The 22,642-nt window shown below is 40.8% G+C and overlaps 1 protein-coding gene and 1 long non-coding RNA gene across 3 annotated transcripts in view; one reads left to right on the top strand and one right to left on the bottom strand.

Annotated features, from left to right (window-relative positions):
• LOC136329477 (uncharacterized) overlaps positions 1-20,143 on the bottom strand; it is a 28,370-nt gene extending 8,227 nt beyond the window's left edge. The window contains exon 1 of the long non-coding RNA XR_010730215.1: positions 20,041-20,143. This is a non-coding gene — a long non-coding RNA (uncharacterized lncRNA). The remainder of the gene's footprint in view (positions 1-20,040) is intronic.
• Positions 1-22,642, top strand: part of NSMCE2 (NSE2 (MMS21) homolog, SMC5-SMC6 complex SUMO ligase) — a 239,793-nt gene that overhangs the window by 40,184 nt on the left and 176,967 nt on the right. The window contains exon 1 of one of the 2 annotated variants that reach the window (XM_066265677.1): positions 8,133-8,495. The exons of the other annotated variant lie outside the window; for it this stretch is intronic. Coding sequence (XP_066121774.1) covers positions 8,474-8,495 — 22 coding nt within the window. The 5' untranslated portion in view covers positions 8,133-8,473. Of the gene's footprint in view, positions 1-8,132; positions 8,496-22,642 lie in introns of those variants that run through there. 2 annotated transcript variants of the gene reach the window in all.

Raw genomic sequence — 22,642 nt, 5'->3', positions numbered from 1 at the left:
TTTCCAGTTATTCATTGCAATTGTATAAAAATATACCTGATTTTTTTTTTTTTTAATTTATTCCTTTTTTTAGAGAAGGGAGTGAGAGGTAGGGGGAGGAGCAGGAAGCATCAACTCCAATATGTGCCTTGACCAGGCAAGCCCAGGGTTTCGAACCAGTGACCTCAGTGTTCCAGGTCAACGCTTTATCCACTGCGCCACCACAGGTCAGGCGTTTTCTTAATTTCATTTTCCAGTTATTCATTGCAATTGTATAAAAATATACCTGATTTTTTATGCTGGTTTTATAGCCTGCAACTTTAATGAACTTGTTTTGTTAGTGGATTTCTTATTATTTTTTATACACAAGAGCATGTCATCTACAAACAGATAGTTTTATTATTTCCTTTCCAATTTGGTTGCTTTTTATTTATTTTTCTTGCCTCATTGCCCTGACTAGAACTGGAGTCCAATGTTTAATAGGAATGATGAGAACTGACATTGTTAGCTTGTTCCTAATCTCAGGGCAGAAGCATCCATCCTTTCATCACTGAGTCCTGTATAAAGTTAGCTGCAGGCCTCCCTCCTGCTGTGACCTTCTAGCACCCTCTGTTGAGAAAGCTTAGCACGCTCACTGTAAGAGGAGATGCTTCATCCCAGTGAGTGTATTAAAAGATAAATTTTGAGCCGAGAGGTAATAAATTGATTAAGTGGCACAGCATACAAATAAGGAAGCGGAATAAAGCCTGAGTGTGTGACAGAAACCTATTTCAGGAAACAGTGGGGCTTTGTAGGCAATTCTAGCTAAGGGTCTTTGGACAGATTTCGTACAGGAGGTGATGACAAAAAGATGGATGGGTGTTGCGCTGGAGAGATGACTTCTGAGGGAAGCAAAGGTGAGAAGAGGTGTGAAGGAAGGCCTTGGTGTCAGGCTCTGGGGAGGGTCTAAGGTTGTACTCTACTTGTAATCGGCCAGGTTAGCTGCCAGTTTCATGGGTGCTAGCAGAGGACAGGAGACTTCTGGTTCAGAGACAGAGGCCTTTAGTACCGATGCACTAAAGGCCTCTGTCTCTGAACAGTGTGATTGAGCAGTGTGCGTATCACGTTCCCATAGGTTTGCCTTGCTGCTCCCCCAAGTCCTTACTGGGGGGTGTATGAAAGGGTCTAGGCTGATTTTGTGGTGGGTTTGTGTCACAGTTGGGGAACCTTGAGTTTAAGGGACCCAGATTTCTACAATGGGCAGTAAACCTGCCTGACTTTTGCCCTGGAGGAAGACATTATTATCCTTACTCTACTACTCTCTGCTTTGGAAGGAAACTCTTCCCAGTCTTCCAAAGCTTTGTTCATTATACAAACATTCTTGAAAAGATAGTCTGGAACAAAAGGGCCCTTAATGCCCCTGCTTGCAAAATGTTCAGGGATGTGTGAGACTATTAAGAATTGTTTCACAATACCTGGCAGATTCAGGGAACTGCAAGTACTTCAAATTGAAGATTAACTTCAGTTTAGGCCTTTCTGAGGTTTTTACTACCACATTTACAGCCTCAGCACTTACATAAGGAAGATGTAACATATCTCTTAATGTAGGAAGGTCATGGTTGCTGCTGGGTTCCTTTCTTCTTTCCCTTTTGCCAAATAGGGCAGCACAATACTTTGGGCAGCAGAATAACTTAAGACTTTAAGCATTCTGGATCAAGTAATCTGGGTTCAAACTCAGCTCTGCCAGTTAATAGCATTGTGACTTTAAGTAAGTTTGGTTTTCTCATCTGTAAAATTGTAAAATAGCAACTAATACCTAATGAGTATTTTTTAACTGTGCCCACAAATACCTTCCTTATTTCCACCTTATTTAGGATTGATATAAGAATTAAATAATGTGTGCTCCTCACTGTGCTTGGCATAGTGTTTTTATTAATAATTATTTGGGCCCTTCATAGGTTAAGAGATGGATCCTTTGTAGTTTTGGCTCAGAATTAGTAATGTACAGAGTTAGTAGTGCACAAATTTAATATTGTACAGATAGCTACAGGTTAACATGCAAATTATGCTATGTGCGAGCTCTGCAAGTTTGAACCAATTCACTTCGCTTATTTGCGCTTCCTTTTCCTTACATGTAAAGTAAGGACAGCATCTCTTTTTCATGGTGTTCCTACTTTAAACTGGCTTATATGCCTTGGTATACAGGCTTTACTTCTCGTTGGCTGGTCAGACTGTAAACGTTTGCTTTAGTTATAAGAATTAGTGGGAAAACGCCCTGGCTGGGTAGCTCAGTTGCGTAGAGCGTCGTCCTGATAAGACAGGGTTGCAGGTTCAATCCTCGGTCAGGACACACACGTGAATCAACCAGTGAATGCATAAATAAGTGGACAACAAATCAATGTTATTTTCTCTTTCTCCCTCCCCATCTCTCTAAAATCAATCAATAAATTTTAAAAAAGAAGAATTAGTGGGAAGACAACTTTAGAGTATATACCTTTCTGGAGAGTTGCACCAGTTTGTGCATTGAGGGCCAAGTGTGTCTGTGTGGGGGGAAGGTGGACATTATCGTCTGTGGAGGAAAAAGGAAGGGCATTTGTGAAAAGGTCTAAGAAGCTGAAATGTGTTCTAGTTTCAGAAAAATTAGTGTGGGATTTAATTTCAAGCAAAAAGGATCAGAGCTCCTGTGGGACAGACTAAAATAGACCTTTAAACCAGTTAAAAAGAAAGATTACGTAATGTGTTATTGAAAAGATGCAGTTTTTGTTAGTGTTCTCTATTCTCTTGAAATGTACCTTCCAGAGTTTCTTGGGTTGTTTTGGAGTCTGTTGAGTTTGAAGGAATCACCCTGTATCTGCCTTCTCCTCCTTCTCTCAATGCTAAGGTTATGAGTTCATTTGGATCTTGGTTGGAACCTAGTAATAGTGAAATGAGTGGTGTTGTTATCTGCAACTTGTTTCTCATTTTATAATTTTCAAAGTGCACCATGCACCTGTGTTTAGGTACTTAATAATTGGGAAGCAAAATACAAACAGTAGTTGCTCTTACAAACCCTATCAGAATCATATATCAAATCCCTGTCATGCCCAGAAACGTCTCAGACCTAGAGGGACGTCAGAGACGGCCACACAAGGCTCACAGGTGTTTCAGGTGCTCCGCTGTGAACCCGCCGCTTTCCTTTCCTCTTTATTTTTTAGTTGACTGATTAGATGTTCCAGTAACTTATTTTTCATTCTTGTATTTAACAAATATTTGCATCTTCACCCCAATGATACCAGTTTTGCTTCTCATCCTTGTCGGTCTTGGCCATACCACCAGTGGGGGACCTCTCAAAACATAAGCAAAATCTTTTACATAATCTGCCCTCACATTGTAACATAGTTACAGCCCAAGCAGAGCAAATGAATGACTGCCATGTGACCAGGTATTTTGATATACATTTTTTTTAATTTAATGGTTTTGGTTGGCCTTGATTGAGGACCAGGAGATTAGATTTCTCAGAAGGGGAAAATATATTTTCCAGAATTTGATTTTATTTGCTAGAGTTTAACAGGGGGCTGATTTAACTCTTTGTTTTCATTAAGAATTAACTTGAGATCTGGAAAGAAGTGAGTTTAACACTAAGACAAGTACATTTATGAGAGGTACGGCGTGTTGACCGTGTGCCGTAATAACTACCCTCCACCAGTGGACCCCAGCAGTGCCCCCCTCACTGTGCTGCGTTACCTTCCTTCTGTGAGGAGATGGGGCTTATTGGGGTTATTTGTTACCCCACCTTGGCAGTAGTAGCAATAGGTGAAATCAGTGGTACCAGGAGCAGGATTTGAACCCATATTGGCATATGTCCATACTGCTGTGAAACAAACTACCTTAAAACTTAATGTTTTAAAACCATAAACAACTTTTGTGTGTGTGTCCTAATGTCTCATGATTCAGTGCATTGACTGACCTGGCTGGGAGGTTCTTTTACTTCAAGTGATGTCAGTAAAGATCTCAGCCATTTGGGGGCTCGGCTAGGGTGCAAGATGGCTCCCTTACATGGCTGGCAGTTGGTGCTGCCTATTGACCAGACGTCAGCTGGACTTATTGACCAGAGCCTCAGGGTTCCCTTTCATGTGGCCTCTGTGTGGTTCGGATTTCTCCCAGCGGGTTAGCTGTTCCAGGAGGAAGGAAGCAGAGCTGCCAGACCTGTTAAGACCTGGACTCCAAAGTTACAGGACATCCGTCTTACTGTATCCTATTCAGAGTGTCGCAAGGCAGCCTCAATCCCTGGATAAGAACATAAACTGTTTCTCAGTGAGGGAGCAACGGTCATATACGGATTGAAAGAATTGATGGTGTGAATGTTGAAAAACTATTTACTAACTGTGCTGGATTTTGGAACTAGAACAGTGACTTAAGTCAACATGGCCGCTGTGCCCTAAGAGAGGCTGGGCACATAGGAAAGGGCCGGAACAGGGGTGGCAGGCCCTTGTAAGTCAGAGACTTGGGGCTTTATCTTTAGGGCAGTGAGAATCTATTAAAAGTTTTTTAAAAAGGAATAAGATAATTTGCATTTTTCATTAATAATCTGGCTACAATGTGGGAAATGATTATGTAGGAATGAACCTGGAGGTCGGCCAACCAGTTGGGAGGCTGTTGCAATAGTCCCCAGTATTAGACAGTAGTGACTTGGACTCAGAAAGTGCTATGGCATTGGTGAGAAGTAGACAGAGTCCTAGAGACAACGGAGGAATAATTGATGAAACTTGATGATTTATTAAATATGCAAATTAAGGAAAGGCAGACATCAATGATAACTTGAGCCATCCCCATTAGGTCCCATGTCCTAACATGGTGTACTGCTGTGCAATTGCCATAATAATTATTACAAAGTAAACGGCTTATAACAACACAGACTTACTCTCTTAGAGAGTTTGCGGTTAGAAATCTGACCTAGGTCACACTGAGTTAAAACCAGGGTGTCAGTATGGCTGTGTTTCCTTGCGGAGACTCTACCGGAGGAGCATTTTCCTGCCTTTTCCCATACTAGCAAAGGCTGGTCGGGTCTTGTTACCCTGCATCTCTGAACAGCAGGGCTCTCCTGCTTTTCCCCCAGATAATCCAGGATAGTTTATCTCCCATCTCAAGGCCAGCTGATTAGCAACCTTGTTTCCAACTGCAACCTTAATTCCCTCTTTCCTTGTAAGGTAACAGGTCTGGGGATGAGGCCATGGTCATCTTTAGGGGCCATTATTTTGCCTACCACAGATGGGAACCTGAGGACTGGAATACGTTTTTGCGGGGAGTGAATTCAATTTTCATATTTCCAAGAGGGATGACTCATAGGCAGTTGGTCTTTGAGCTCAGGATAAAGGTATGGGTTTGGAAATAGCCTGTGCATGGGAATGGAAGCCAAGAGATGAGTCTTGTTTCTTAGGGAGCGTCTGTGAATGGGGAAGAGGGCTTGGGCCAGCATCCAGAGGGCTTGGGTAAAGTTACAGACAAGAGATTGAGAAGGAGTTATTGGAGAGTAGGAGGACATTTGGAAGAATTTGGTTTCAAGGATGTTGGTACTCACCTTTGCTGACTATTCTATCTCTGACCTGAAGGAATCTTCAAGCTTCTTTTAAACCTACTGCTGCGACAGCTCAGGAAACAGGCCCAGAGAGGTGGGAAATGACGGGTCTGAGGCTGTATGAGCAGCTACTAGATGTGCATCTTGCTTCCTGCTTCAGCCTGAGCCTGTTGAGTCTTTTCATTTGGAAGATGCTATTGAGGAAAGAGTTTGGCTCTGTGTGTATGTATTTTCTTGGCTTTCTGACCTCGCAGAGAGGAAGTTGATGGAATGATGGCTAACTAGTGCCTCATTTCTGTGCAAGCCAAGTCCTTCGTACCAAAGAACAGTTAAGATTTATTTTTTTAATTGTGTAGACTTTTCTAAGTACAGTCTCACTTACTTCCTTTTGCAGTTTTTTTCCACTTCATTTTCTTTGTATGTCTTCTCCTTTTATTAAAATAGACATTTTATTTTGAAATAGTTTTAGATTGACAAAAAGTTGCAGATAGTGCAGAGAGTTCCCATAACCCTCCCCCAGGCCTCCAAATTTTTAAGATCTTAACATTTCCTTGGTACGCTTGTCAAAACTGGGAGACAACATTGATACATTACTAGTGACTAAACTAAATAGTAAATCCAGACTTTATTTGGGTTTCACTAATGTCCGTTTTTGTGACGTGTCCGCGATAACAGTCCAGGATGCCACACTGCAGTTAGTCACCCCCTCCGGTGCTTCAGGGTCTGTTTCAGTTTTGTTTTGTTTTGTTCTGTTAATTAAAAAAACTTTTTTGCAACCTGGATTGTTTTGAGGCATCTTGGTTAGGTATTCTGTAGAATGTCCCTCAATTTGGGTTTGTCAGAGTTAGACTGGAGTTACGTTATTTTTTGAAAGAGGATCATACACATCATACCAGGAAGTACATGTCATCAACATGACTTACCAGTGGTGTTGACCTTGATCACTGGCCCCAGCTGTGTTTGTCAGGTTTCTTTACTAAAAAGGTGCTTTTATTTTTTTCCCCTCTACATGCTGTTTTTTGGAAGCAAGTGACTAACTCCACCCACACACAAGGGAGAAGAATTAAGCTCCATCTTCTGAAGGGATACATATCTACATGCATTTTTTGGATTCTTGTGTACAGAATTTTATTTTCCCTGCCCTAGCCCTGGAACTGGCTATTTCTCCAAGGAGTCTTGTTTCCTTTATTGGAAAATGGGGTTTAGAAACTAAGATCTGCCTGACCAGGCAGTGGCACAATGGATAGAGTGTTGGCCTGGGATGCTGAGGACCCAGGTTCAAAACCCCGAGGTTATCGGCTTGAACATGGACTCATCCAACTTGAGAGTGGTGTTGCCAGCTTGAGCTTGGGATCATAGACATGACCCCATGGTCGCTGGCTTGAGCCCAAAGGTCATTGGCCTGAACAAGGGGTTACTGGCTCTGCTAGAGCCCCCTGGTCAAGGCACATATGAGAAAGCAATCAATGAACAACTAAAGTGCTGCAACTACGAGTTGATGCTTCTCATCTCTCTCCCTTTCTGTCTGTTCTTCCATCTTTCTCTCTCTCTCTAAAAAAAAAAAAAAAGAAAAGAAACTAAGATCTGAGCTCTGGGTGTGCTTGTTGCTACGAGAATCTCACTGCCCCTCGGCCCTTTCAGTGGGCAGAGTTAGGGTGTATATATGTACTAACATGTGCATATACCTACCTGCCATTATTTTTGTACCTATGCATTTGTTTCTGTATTAAGGGGAACATTCATACTGACGTTTTCAACTCGAACTAGTAGTACCACATGGATAAATTCTAGTCTTCCTAGTTTGTCCGTAACTTACTCTCTAGTGTTAAGAAACCTGGCCCACACTATCCATCATCATCCGTTTATTCATTTGACATCTGTACACATGTAAAGCAGTCTCAGAATTATTAACTCATACCTCCATGACAAACATTATCAGCTAGCATACAGTGTTTCTGTGTATAGTTCTTTCTGTCTTTAGTCCTACAGTTTTGAGTCAAAACACAGTTCAAGGATTACTTAGGTCAATTCCTTTTGCCCCCCACTCCCTTCAGTGAGATTATGTCAAACATTTGTAGTACAATTAAATTCCTTTGTCATAGCCCTGGCGGGTTGGCTCATTGGTAGAGCGTCACCTGGCGTGCGGGGGACCCGGGTTCGATTCCCGGCCAGGGCACATAGGAGAAGCGCCCATTTGCTTCTCCACCCCCACCCCCTCCTTCCTCTCTGTCTCTCTCTTCCCCTCCCGCAGCCAAGGCTCCATTGGAGCAAAGATGGCCCGGGCGCTGGGGATGGCTCCTTGGCCTCTGCCCCAGGCGCTAGAGTGGCTCTGGTCGCGGCAGAGCGACACCCCGGAGGGGCAGAGCATCGCCCCCTGGTGGGCAGAGCCTCGTGCTGGGTGGATCCCGGTCGGGCGCATGCGGGAGTCTGTCTGACTGTCTCTCCCCGTTTCCAGCTTCAGAAAAGTACAAAAAAAAAAATTCCTTTGTCATAGTCTACATTCTCTCCTGGGGACCCCTTATCGATGCTTTGTTGTTGTTCTTGTTTTGTGTATATATATTAAAAGATGTGTGAGTTAAATTTATATGGGTTTTGATACGTTGCCATCTCTTTTTGAAAATACTTGCTGGGTGTTTGCTGACAGCAGAGTTGATAGTGTTTTGAGACCAGGACTGTGAATGGGGCCACAGTCAGGTTTATAGGTCAGCAGTCAGGGTTAATGAACCTCTGTTCAGAGGGTAGGACTGGCAGGAACTTGCAGTAGTCACGGGTTTGGATGTGTTGGGGTTTAGAGGATCAGGTAGATCTCAAATAGAAAGAATTGAATTTTATCATTGCATCAGGACATAGCTATTGGAACTTAAAGTGATAACAAATGGATCTGGACGAAGGGACCCTATCAGGTGTACGTGGTACACAGCCAACAGGAGCAGCACTGTGGTGGCTGCAGTGAGCTCTGAAATGGAAAGGAGGATTGGAGATTGTAAGTATTGAAAGGAAGGGATTCTGTCTCTTTTAAACCCCTGCAGAAATGTTTCTCAGACTGCAACCCTCAACAGCCTGCTTTAGGAACACCCACGATGGTTTTTAAAAATTGCAGAGTTGGAGCATCTGGACGCGGAGCCCAGGAATCCGAACCGTCCCAGATCGTTCCGATGCACCCTGAGGCTGGAGAACCCCTGTCCCTAGAGGGAATGGTGAGGTGCCTTGCACAAAGCAGGTGCAGTTTACCCTTATGTTTACTGATTGAATTGCAGGTCAGCTTCGAAACCTTGATTAGAGAGTTGACTTTGGAAGTAATAATAATGTAAAAAAAACAAACTCTGATGCTTATGAAGGTTTAAAAGGTTTAAATAACTTGCCCAAGATCACAAAAAGTTCTTACATGGGAGATTCAGAATTCAAGTGCAGGCAGTTGCCACCAGAGCCCCTGGGTTTGGGACATTGTGAAGGCTTTGGGGGTTCATGCCACACATCCCCATAATTTCAGAGGTAAATTCAAGCAATCCAAGAAAGAATAAATAAGAGACTGTTGAAATCACACTGTCCTTTTGGTGCTTCAGCGATGGAAAGTTGATGTGTGTTTATAATTTGTTGAATTCAGCTTTCTAGGAAGGTGTTATAGTGATGTTCTTGAACCCTAAGAAGAAGCATGTGTCTTAAAACAATTTTTAAATTATTAGAAATAGATACAATACAAGAAAATAAGTTGGCAACATCATGTTAATGTAAATGTACAATGTCATGGAGCATAACAATATGATCACAGATGTCTAGACTTCTAGACCTGAAATGGACTGCACAGGGCACCTACCTCAGCTCTCTCTTACACACGAGGGAACTGAGCCCCAGGAAGATGAGGTTATTAAATCCAGGTCTCTGAGCAAATTACTGACAGCCCCAGACATCCTGATTCAGTACAATATCATTTCCACGTTCATTCTGCTTCTATCTTAAGTATCTTTATGAAACAATTAAAAATTTATAATGAGTTATTTTTAAAATCCATTCCATTTAGATGAGCCTGATTAAAAGTTGCACAGATGTTCTCCAGAGGATGAAAATTTGTAGCGGGAATTAGAAGCAAATCTAGTAAATTTGGAAGGAGTGTTGGTGCAGTTGCAAAAATAAGTGTGAGTAAATGGCTTAGGATATTTAAGTAGAAAAGTTGGTTTTCAAGCAAAAGCTTTTGTAGAATGCATTGTTTACGTGATCTTACATTCAGTTTTGGTGTTCTAACTTAATAAGAGGCCTAAAGTAATTCAATAGTATAAAAATAGGGAGGCAGCTGGTTGAGTTCAAGGTTTGTTGAAAACATGGATTTTAAGTAACAGTTCCTTGTCTTAAAATTCTGTGAATTTAGAAAAAACCTTAGAGAAAAGACGATTTGTGCTTTTAACTTTAAAACATACAGCAGAGCAGAGGATCTCAAATTTTACCAGGCATCAGAATGACCCAGAGGGCTTGGTAAATACATGTCTCTGGTCCCCACCCCAGAGTTTCAGAATCAGTGGTCTGGTGTGGGGCCTGAGAGTCTGCATTTCTAACAAGTTCCCAGGTAGTGCTGATGCTGATGGTCTGGTGACCAGGCATGGGAAACTACTGAATGGGAGAAAACATTATAATAAAACGCAGTCATACTCTCATGAGGTCATTATAGACTAAACACTGGTTTCTTTGATATTTGTTACATTAAAAACTTCCTGTTAATGCACATTTCCATACCTTTGCTAGTTGAACCATAGTGTTGACACGGAAAGCTATAATATTTAAAGTCCCTTCTGAATCAAATTGATAAGTTAAATTATATTAAATGTGATTAAATTATGTGGCTAGGTACACTTTTTTAGTAATATGATATATAGCTGTCTGAAAACTAAGAGTCTCTGTATGGAATACATCAAGGTAACTCACAAGGCACTGTACATCCTTATCAACACTTGATATGTGCAGTCTTCTTTTTTTTTTAAATAATTTTTTTAATTCATTTTAGAGAGGTGAGGGGGAGAGAGAGAGAGAGAGAGAGAGAAGAGACAGAGAGAGAGAAGGGGGGGGAGGAGCTGGAAGCATCAACTCCCATATGTGCCTTGACCAGGCAAGCCCAGGGTTTGTTTGTTTGTTTTTTTTTTTTTCATTTTTCTGAAGCTGGAAACAGGGAGAGACAGTCAGACAGACTCCCGTATGCGCCCGACCGGGATCCACCCGGCACGCCCACCAGGGGCTACGCTCTGCCCACCAGGGGGCGATGCTCTGCCCATCCTGGGCGTTGCCATATTGCAACCAGAGCCACTCTAGCGCCTGAGGCAGAGGCCACAGAGCCATCCCCAGCGCCCGGGCCATCTTTGCTCTAATGGAGCCTTGGCTGCGGGAGGGGAAGAGAGAGACAGAGAGGAAAGCGCGGCGGAGGGGTGGAGAAGCAAATAGGCGCTTCTCCTGTGTGCCCTGGCCGGGAATCGAACCCGGGTCCTCCGCACGCTAGGCCAACGCTCTACCGCTGAGCCAACCGGCCAGGGCAAGCCCAGGGTTTTGAACCGGTGACCTCAGCATTTCCAGGTCGACGCTTTATCCACTGCGCCACCACAGGTCAAGCGGCAGTCTTCTTAATTTTAGCCATCCTAATAATTACTCAGTGGTATCTTATAGTGTTTTAATTGAATTTCCCAATGACCAATAGTCTTTACATGTGTTTATTTATCACTCACTAATTTGGTGAAGTGTCCATCCAAATCTTGTTTCCCTTTGTTATTGGACTATTTTTTTAAACTTTTATTGAATTTTGAGAGTTTGTGCATTCTGAATACAGTTCTTTATCAGATGTATGACTTGTGAGTTTTGCAGCCAGTCTGTACTCTTAACAGATTATATTGAAGAATTAGAAGTTTTTAATTTTGATTACATCTAATTTATCAATTTCTTCTCTCATGGTGGTGGTACTTTTGGTGTTATATCTACAAAGTCTTTGTCTTTGCTTAACCTAAGTTCCTTGTCATTTTCTCTCAATGCTTTGTAGTTTTAGGGTTTACATTTATGTCTGTGATCCATCCTGACTAAATTTTTGTACAGTATATGGTTCAAGGTATGGTAGATCATAGTTTTTGTTTTTATTTTTGCATATGATAGCCAGTTGTCCCAGCACTGTTTGTTGAAAAGATTGTCCTTTCTACACTGAATTGCCTTTGCTTTTTCTCTCAAATCAGTTGTCCATATATGTATGTTTGTCTTGAAGACATTTCTGGTCTGTTGATCTATTTGTCTATTTTTACCTTAATACCAAACTTTTTGATTACTGAAGCTTTGTAATAATAAGTCTTGAAGTTGGGTAGTGTCATCCAACTTTTTCTTTTTCAAGGTTATTTTTGCTGTTGTAGCTCCTTTGTATTTCTCTATGAATTTTAGAATCACTTTGTCAATGTATGCAAAAAATCCACTAAGATTTTGACATTTGTGCTGGGTAATCTAGAAACTCGCTCAAGAGAATAAGACGGAGCAATTATAGGTCTTACCTCAAATGTTTCCAGTCATTTTCTTTCCTCTTCCTTGTATGATGTCTCATGTCTTGCAAACCATTATTTATTTGTATTTTTATTTTGAATTTTTTAATTGCTTAAGGCAGGAGGATAAATTTGCTTCTTGGATTCTCTCTTGGCCAGAAGTAGAAGTACTATGGTAGGTTTTTGATAAATAAGAGGGTACGCCAGACTTGTTTTTGAGAAAGAGAATTGGTAATGATGTGGAAGAAGGGTTTGGAGAAAAGTATATTGGAAAAGGAAATCAGGAAGGAAGCAAATCACTAATCTGAGGAAGAGACAATTAAGACTGACAGTGGGCACCTATAGTCCGGAAGGAGGTACTAGTTGACTTGAGCAGACTGAACTGATAGAACCTGGTGACTAGGTAGATATGGAGGATACTAAGAGGGAGGAGGCTAAGATGACTTCAAGGTTAGGTCATGTAGTGGCTTGTTTCTGTTTGGCTGCAGACGCTTGGGTGCTGTATGTGGGATGTAATTGATTTGAACCTCCCATTTTGTAAATACTACTGCAGTGTTATAGAACTAGTTACTTATGGAGTACTAACAGTTCTTTACTTTTAGTTTGCAGCTTATTATAATTGTCATCCAGAAACAAGTATACTACCTGTTACTACCCAACAAAGAGTTCTCTGAGCCGTTTCTAGTAGATTTATGAGTTATGGATTATTATTTATGGATAAAGAGGCTTTTAAAGAAAACAAAACAGAAACAGTATTGGGGGCCCCGACTATTTAAATCACTTAACATGAAAATAAAACATTTACCAAATGATAAGTAATGAGAAAATAAGAATTACTTTATAAAATTCTGAGATACCTTTTCAGAAACTTGTGCTATGTGGAACTACAACTATAAGGAACTATGCTGTGTTAGATGGGACAGTTATAATGTTTGCAGTAAATTATGAAAAAGTTATTTTTTGATGCTGTAGTGATCTACATTTTAGCAGATTGATTTGCTGTTGTTTTCATGAAATCAGATTTATTTTACTTTCCAAAAATAATAAGCATAGAAAATATCCTCCACCAGAAAGGAATATGATCTACAGCTGTCCCCTTATTTCGTGATTGTGGCCCTTCCACTCTTTCCTTAAAGAAATGCTTCTCAGAACAACATGCTTGTCATTTATACCAACATTTGAGAGTTAGGTAAATAACAGAGATTACAGCCCCTGTCGTCATAAGTCTTATAATCTAATAAGGCTTCTTGTCAAATCTCTTCAAACTTATGTTTATAGTTTTTGAGGACTTAATATCTGTTTAATTAAAATTTCCCTTTATTAGCTTCATATTTCAAAGTGGGCTGACCCGATTTGTGATTTCTTCCCTGGTATAAATTTATTTAAAAAGAGTACAGAGATGTTTTGGTCAAAGGTAGTTGCCCTCATTGTACATGTGAGAAATCATTAACCGTTTCATGAGTAGCTCTCTCATTTCTCATTTTTGAACTTACTTGTTATATTTGTTCTTGATTATTTTAGTTTTTCTTCATTCTTTTATTATTATTATTTTTTAGATATTTAAAATTGTAACTAGAGTAGGAGTCGGGAACCTTTTTGGCTGAGAGAGCCATGAACGCCACATATTTTAAAATGTAATTCTGTGAGAGCCATACAATGACCCTTGTACATTACGCATTATCCAATAAAAATTTGGTGTTATCCTGGAGGACAGCTGTGATTGGCTCCAGCCACCCGCAACCATGAACATGAGCGGTAGGAAATGAATGGATTATAATACATGAGAATGTTTTATATTTTTAATGTTATTTTTTTATTAAAGATTTGACTGCTCTCCAGATGCAGCCATCAAAAGAGCCACATCTGGCTCGCGAGCCATATGTTCCTGACCCCTGAACTAGAGGGACTGCCCTAGTAAAATCAGGATGATTGCTAATCGACTTTGCATAGATTTCAGAAAGCCATTTGGTAGGGTCATACGACATGGAAATGAGTTTTCCCAAAGGGTGGTGATTATTAAAGTAGTTAAGAGACTGAACTTTTATTATGTGTTAGACTCTGATTGGAGTCTTCCCTGATAGCTCATTAGCTGTTTGAATTCGGTTCAAAGTAATGAATCTCTCTGAGCCTGTTTTTTTCCTTCCATAAACTTGGAGTAATGATAGTATCTTTTTCAGTGTTATTATAAGGATTAAATGAAATGATGCATGTGAACTGTTTAGCATAGTGTCTGGCACATATAAGTGCTCAATAAATGTTAGCTATTATTTAAGTAATTGAAAGAAAATTAAGAGAGGCAAGGTTGTTAAACTTATGGATCATAGGAAATAGGGGAAATTAGCTGATAGTTGGATGACATGATGATATTCAGAAAGACCTTCACTTCCAGAATGAAATGGAACACCAGATTTTAGGAACATAGAAATCTTTTTTTTGAGGTGCAAGGAGGGGAGGCAGTGAAGCAACTACCACATGTGCCCCAACTGGGATCCACCTGGCAACCCCATCAGGGGCTAGTGCTCGAGTAACAATCTATTTTTAGCACCTGAGGCTGATGAGCTTCAACTGAGCTGTCCTCAGTGTCTGGGTCCACACTTGAACCAATCAAGCCACTGGCTACAGGAGGGGAAGATGGAGGGAAGGGGAGAGGAAGGGGGGAGAAGGCAGATGGTCGCTTCTCATGTGTGCCCTGTCTGAGAATCAAACCTGGGACATCCATCTGCCGAGCCATTGCTCTGTCCACTGAGCCACTGGCCAGGGCTGGAACATTGAAATCTTAACAGTCTTATGTTCTGAATTTTAGATTGAAAAACTCAGTGGAACTAACATAGGATGGGAGAAGTCTGGCTTAATCCTTTGAATAGTACAAGTGTTCATGTACGTCCTCCTAACCATCCAGAGTACGATTGATTTATTTTAAAAATTCTGAGTAAGTTAAGGCAACATTAAAAAAAGGCAAATGTATGTTCTTTTTGTTTCTATAAATTGGTTATCAAATAAACATGATTTTAAGTTAATAAAACTGGAACTGGAACTAATTTCATTTTTTGAAAAAAATCTCACTCCTGGAGGTCAGCAAGCATGAAAAAAAAAACACTAACAATTCAAAGGGTTAATAGCAGTTTCTGTTGAGTTGTTTTATCGACAAGGTCAGTCCATGATTTCAGTGGAATACATGTAATAATAGTAGTATTATGGTCTTCGTGGCCGAAATTATTGTTTTTTTATCATGGAGTCCATCTTGAAAGCAGGTCAGCCAAAGAACTTGATGATCATTATTTATCCTGGAGAAGCAAAGACTCACAGGGTAAGAGATATTTAATAGCCACATTCAGATCTTTGAAAGACTATGATCTGGAAGAGTTGACTCTGTGGACCAGCGGGTAGCTGTAGATCTAGGGATAATGATCAGGGTTCAAGTCCTACTTCACATATTGAGGCATGACTTCAGTGGAATCATTTAACCTCTCTGAGCTTCAGTTTTCTTCACCATATAAAGCAGAGTGAAATCACTGTATGTGCACATTATAAGGTGCAAATAAGTTAATGTGTGTGAAAGAGCCATTCAACTTTATTGTCATTGCCTGGAATTGTTCTAGGAAGGTGCTGAATCAGCTCTCTCTTTGGAAGGAATCTAATAATTAGCTGTTCTGTGGCAAAACAACTTTCCCATCACACCAAGAGTTAAATAAAGGCCAGATGGTCATATTAGGATGTTTTAGAAATTTTTGCATGGAGTGGACATTTATAAAAGCTCTTTAAGGGAAGGTACAATGTTTCCCTTGTTTATGGCTCTCTTTAGGGCTCTAAGCACAGTGGGTTGTACTTGGTAAATATTTGAAAATGAGTGAGTGGAAGTTCCCCCTCGAACCTCCATACTCTGCTCTTTGTGTCGCCTCACTCCTTTCTTGTTAATATGTTCACACTGTTTTCCCAGTTATATATATATTTTTTGCCTTTTTTTGTTTTATTTTAGAATGGACATTTTAACTCCAAACTTTCTATTCAGGTTCACTTACTGAACACTAGGGCACATGATTTTCAAGGTGAGGCATTCTGAGAATAGTGTTTTATATTTCTTATTTATTCTACCTCTATAAGTATTTGAATTTCTGTAGTCCTTTTAAAAAGAAGATGTCTTATACGTAGAATATCTCCAAGAGATTATATTCCCAAGGCCGTCATAACAATAGTTGTCTCTGAAGAGGGAGTTTGGGAATTGGAGACACCACATTATTGAACTATTTGGATTTTTCAACCATGTGTTTAACCAATTTCGTAGCTATATGCTTTGTTAATTTTAAAAGTGGGTGAGGCCCTGGCCAGTTGGCTTAGTGGTAGAGTGTCAGCCTGGCATGTGTATGTCCCTGGTTCAGTTCCTTGTCAGGGCACATGGGAGAAGTGACCATCTGCTTCTCCACCCTTCCCTCTTCCCCTCCCTCTCTCTATTTTTTTTTCTCTCTCTCTTTCCCCTCCCATAACCATGGCTCCATTGGCACCCAGCGCTGATGGCTCTGTGGCCTCTGCCTCAAGTGCTAAAAATAGCTTGGGTGCCAAGCAATGGAGCAATGCCCCACAGGGGGCTTGCTGAGTGGATCGTAGTCAGGGCTCATGTGGGAGTCTATCTCTCTGCCTTCCCTGTTCTCACTTAATTAAAAAAAATGGTTGAGATGACTGTGATTCGATAGTAGACAAGTACACTTAGTTAAACAGCAAAATAGGCTCCATTTCTTGAGTCTACTGCATTTAAGACATCATGTTGAGTGCTTTACTTTATGTTTTTATGTAGTTTTCTTAATAATCACATGAGGTTTAAGCCTTAGTTCTTTTGATCTTTGCTGCTGCAAATTCATGCTGATACTTTGGTGTTGACCTAAAATCAAAGCCAGGTTCTGTACTTTAAGCCTCCTCCTGGGCCTTCTTTTAAGCCTTATTCTGTAGCTAGAACTTGGACGCAGCCAAGAACTTGAAGACCAGAGAGAAATGGCAGCCATTGAAATTATGTTGACTGGGGGAATGCTATTGTGAATTTTGCTTGCTGCCTTGAATTTCTTTTCAGTCTACCAGGAATTAGATAGAAAGAAATAGGCAAGAAGGGTATTGTAAAAGAATTTCAGTCAAAAAAAGACAGACTTGACCTTTAAGATTCAGGGACCTTTTAACAGGTAGCCAAGAGACCTCTGTAGATATGTTTTAAAATGATAGATGCCCTTGACCTAAGATTCACTAGTGCTTTTGATGACTGGTAGAGATTAGATTATACCCAGGATTGATTTCTATGATTTTATGAAGTCAGGTCTTCATAGAATTTATTTTAAGCAACACTTTGGGTTATAACTTTACCATAGTAGTTTATAGAATATTAACTTTGCTGTGAGGGAATGTCTGTCTATCTAGTAAAAGATGATCTTTCATCTGAGGTAGAACTGTTCAGTCAGTCTTTCTTTTTCACTTTCTCTTTCCCTCTTTTAAAAGAAGTTCATGTTTAAGAGAATTCCTTTAGCTAGAGACGCAATTATTCCTTATTCCATGACTTTTGCGTGAAGTGTATTTTATTTATCTCTGGGTAGTAGTTCAGACACTATAGCACATGCTTTCCGTGCTAAGTCACACGTGAGCTTAGTCCAAACTCCACCGTTTATTAACTGTCTGACCTGGGGCAAATGATTTAGCCTCTTTGAGCCTCAGTTTTCTTATCTTGAAATTATGTTTAATGATACCTAATTCACATTGTTGTAACAAAGGCTAGGATGAGCAGTGTGTTCAAAGTGTCTGGCGTGTAGTCAGTGCTCAGTGAAGATTTAATCTACGTCTCTCCCCTCAGTTCATGCCCAGTGTTTTTGTTTGAGCACTGTCAGTCACCCTCTGAGAAGAGGCATGAGGACATTTGTTTAGCCTCTGCCCCTGTCTGGGGAAGGTCTGACACGCACTTACTTACCCATCAAGACAGCTGCACGTTTGCCATCTCCTGTTCATCTTTCCTGTCTGTGGGCAGTGTTAGCCACACCTGTCTTCAAAGCATTGTCACCCTCTGCCTGTCATGTATTAAGTGCTCAATAAACACTTGCTAGGTAGATGAGTTTTTGGACATTAGTGTGGGTATAGGGATGTTTATAAAGCTTCTCATTGAGCACTGCAGTCTTGTGAGTTCAGCTCAATGCTTTGGGCTCAAGTTAGTAAAATTAACGAAGAGTTATGGAAGTGATGTTCTCTTGATTCTTTTTGGTTCTAAGGGCGAAATGCTTTTAGAATTAAGATTAATTAATTTGCAGACCAGTTAGCAATTCTGTAATGATTTTAATGACAGATAATACTTTATTAGTACTTACTGAAGGTAAGATCTTTTACCTGTATTTTATCATTTAGTCTTCATATCAGTTTTATGAGTTAGATACTGTTATTTTACCCATTACGTAGCACAGGAAACTGAGACTCTAGTAAAGTGACTTGCCAAAGATTACATAGTTAAAAGCAACATAGTCTAGATTTGAATGTAATCTGACTCCAGAGCTGGTATTTTGAGTTGCTATCTTGTAAGGTTTCCCTCTTCTGTGTTACTATCAGCAAATTGTGGAGGTGGGTAAAGATGATTATAAAGGTCAAGATTTCTTTTTTTTTTAAAGGTCAACATTTCTTGAAGATTGTCCTCATATTCACTGTTTATAAAAGGATCACCTGCTGATTAGTTTGTTACACTCTTCACTATCGTTTCTGCTGGGAAGCAGTTATAAAATGTGGATTCAGTTTTAATTTTACCACACTAATATCTGTGCGGAAGAATAATTATGACTAAAGTATAGCGTAGTGAGAAGTAACCAAGTTTCTATTAAATATTGCTCAAGCAGTGAGTAAGTCATTAAACTTGACTCCTGATGAGTATATAACGATTGCTTAATACCAGGCGGCCAGAAAACACACACAGCCACTCATGGAGGTAGGTGTGTGTGTAGATCTATGTTGTTAGAGATAGTTGGAGCTATCTTTTCAGAGGAATGGGTTTTTTGTTTGTTTGTTTGTTTTAAAGAGGAAGGGAAAGATGGTATGGTTTATGCTGCCATTTATTTGAGGTTATCCAAAAAGAAGAAATTTCCTGTTTACAAAATATAGAAGAATCAAGTTTTAATTTGAAGGGATTAGGAAATACTTATTCTCTGTTTCAGAAAATAAAATTGCCCTACAGTGTATATAGATATATATGTATGTCCCATCTACTCTAGCAAATTTGTAATAAATCAGACGGTACCTTGCCTCCTTTTCTTCCTTTTTCCTCGCCAGAATGATATGTACTTGTTAATGTTGAACGTTGATCAGATCCTTCTGAGTGTATGATTCATGTCGAATTGGAATCAGCAATCCATGAGAACACTAACTAGCTGCTTTGTGTTAGTCTGGTATTTTACTAGTAGAATGCAGAGTTGAATTTAATCAGCTACATATAATTGATATTGTTCCTGTTCAGATCTACTTGTACATGACTTTGTAGAATTCAAAAACACCTGATTCTACAGTTTTTACTTGTTTGGGACAAAATTTCAGCAGACATTTTCACCACGGGCAAAACCTTACAATTAAATCAGGGACCAAAAGTTGGAAAAGATATGTAGGTGAATGAAATTTGTCATTTCAAATGAGGGTGTGCCTCCCTAACACACACGCACAGGTGTCCCAGTTGTAAAGGTAAAGGTTTTATGGATTTATAAAGCCCAAAGCATTTGGTTCTATCTGGAGATTACAGAGAATTCTGGAAAAGGACCTGTGGCTGAGATATAGGGAGCAGCAGAGCAGATCAAAAAAGACACCTGACAGTATGGAGAGGTAGCTGGGGAACAGGCTGGGCAAAGGGGGGAAGTGTTGTTTTCCTGTCCATTTCATTGAAGGCACTTCTGCTGACTCCCTGGGGGATAGGGAACTTCCTTGGCTCAGCAACCTGGTTCAGCCCGGCTTCCAAACATGCCTTAGGCTGCAGCTATAGGCTAGGGAGGGGTCTTGTTTGGACTAGTTAATCTTAAAGCTACATCTCTTAGCTGCATCACTTACCTTCTGTCCATGCTGAACTGGTCACTGGTCTGGAACTCCAGCTTGATTGTTCTGGTGACCATGCCCACTTGAACTTGGGGAAGCCAAAGTAAAGAATGTTCTGTTTCCCCATTTTTAACCTGTGGCCTAGAAAAGGCCGTTATATTGGACAGATAAGGTGGGAGTAGACCACAGACAGCGTTGGAGTGCACCCTGGGTAAACTCTCGGGTACACGCTGTGCCACACAAGAATGGCCACATTGCTCCAGCCTTGGTACCTACATCCTGTGTCAGAGGACCTGGAGTTTGTCTTTCTTGAGTGTACTCCCGTCAGAATAGCTGGTTTGTCTCCTTCCTTCCTCTCCTTTCTTTTCTCAGACCTATCTTCTCTCCCTCCTTTTGCCCCGTCTTCCATGTTCAGGACAGCCAGCATTGACTGTTCCCACTTGGCTTTCATACCCATTCCTGCCTCTGCCATCGTCTTGCTCACACTGGATTCTCATGAATTTTGTTTTCAGTTGAATTTGTTTGCAACACCAACTCACCCATTTCTGTTTAATGTTCTACTGATCATGTAATTTGAATGCCTATTCAACACTTCAGAAAGAGTAATAGTTATAATATTGCTGTTAGTGCATTTTGACATTGAGTAACAGATGACGTGTCTAATGAATAGTGTGGCTGCGTAGCTTACATAATTATAGGTTTGTTTGACTTTAGGAGAATTACATACAGACCAACTTCATTCATTCAGATACTTTTAAAATATTATATAGATATCAGGGTGCTTTGTCTAAAAAGAAGCTTTCCTTTAGTGATTATCATTATTTTTCTAAGGTTTACCACTGACCAGGGAAAAACAAAATAAAACAAAAACTATCTTTTAAGAATGGGTTTAATGTTATGGCACTTCCTGGTCTAAATAACACTTGAAAAGCTCTTTGAATACTTTTAGCAGTTCATAGTATTTGGGGTAGTGCTGACCAGGGTCCCTGGCTAGAGACAGCAGATTTGTGGGAGGCAGCCCTGGGACTAGCATGCTAACAGAAACAGAATTGGATCATGTTAATCAAGGTTTATCTGTGCTTTCTGGGCTTGGTTTGTTGGGGTAAGGGGACATATTTCAGCTAGTTATTGTACTGACTTCTTAACAGTTTCCTAATTAGTGTACCAGATGGGTTCTGCAGGTCTCCCAGTCACTGAGCTCTCTGCACGAGCCTTGCCCATGCATGTATTTACTGGCTTGTAAATGAATGTTCAGGTGTATCACTTAGGCACATATGATTAACATAAGCAAGTGTTGACTAATAAATACATGCTCATAGAACAGCAGAGCTAAAAAATAGAAAAATCCCTGCACTCTCCAGACTCTGCTTGGCTGAGAAAGGCAATGAAAGTCTTGAAAAATAGAAATGGTTTTGACATTGGGCTTCCCTCAGTGTATCCAGGACTCTCCCTCCTTGTGGACGGCCCCTCCTGCCGCCCTCGGTGTGCTGTCTGACGGTCAGTCCCTCAGTGTATCCAGGACTCTCCCTCCTTGTGGACGGCCCCTCCTGCCGCCCTCGGTGTGCTGTCTGACGGTCAGTCCCTCAGTGTATCCAGGACTCTCCCTCCTTGTGGACGGCCCCTCCTGCCGCCCTCGGTGTGCTGTCTGACGGTCAGTCCCTCAGTGTATCCAGGACTCTCCCTCCTTGTGGACGGCCCCTCCTGCCGCCCTCGGTGTGCTGTCTGACGACCAGTCCCTCAGTGTATCCAGGACTCTCCCTCCTTGTGGACGGCCCCTCCTGCCGCCCTCGGTGTGCTGTCTGACGATCAGTCAGGCACGGCTGCTGCCTGCATCTCTGTTGCTGCCCTGCTCAAGGCCTGTGACGGGATTGGCTTCTCATAGCTACAGTTGCCTGAGTTATTCTCCTAGCATTCAGTGGGAGACTTGCTTGCTTTCATAGTACCTCTAGTTAGCCTTGCTATTGTGGAAGGTCACTCTTTTCACCAGGGTTAAAACTTAGTACAGTTGAATATTTACTGCTCAAAAAAATTATATTTCAAAATGAATATGAAGTGATAAAATATCCCCTAATTTTTGTGAGCAGAATCTATGCACACCTATGTTCATTGCAGTGTTATTTACAATAGCCAAGAGCGGAAGCAGCCCAAGTGCCCGGTGTATGAGTAGATAGATAAGCTGTGCTACGTTTACACGATGAAATATCACTTGGCCATAACAATATAAATAAATAAAAAAAAGAAATCTTACATTTTTGTGACAGCATGGATGGACCTGGAGAGTATTGTGCTAAGTGGAGTAAGCCAGTCAGAGAAAGACAAGCACCATGTGATCTCACTTCTACGAAATAAACTAACAACAACAAAAAATAGAAACAGACTCATAGATACAGAGAACAGACTGACAGCTGAGCAAGGGCCAGGGGGTAAAAAAGATGAAGGGATTAAGTGAAAAAGAAAAAACCAAACAAAACTCGTAGACACAGACAATAGTGTGGTGATTGTCCGAGAGGGAACGGGGCGTGGGGGGAGGTAGGAGAGGGGGAAGGGGGAGTAAGTGACTGGGGTTGTGAATACACAGTACAGTGTCCAGCTGATGGATTATAGAGTCGTATGTGAA

Source organism: Saccopteryx bilineata, chromosome 3 (assembly GCF_036850765.1).
Source record: "Saccopteryx bilineata isolate mSacBil1 chromosome 3, mSacBil1_pri_phased_curated, whole genome shotgun sequence".
Lineage (NCBI taxonomy): Eukaryota > Metazoa > Chordata > Mammalia > Chiroptera > Emballonuridae > Saccopteryx > Saccopteryx bilineata.
This window is presented reverse-complemented; position numbering and strand designations above follow the sequence as displayed.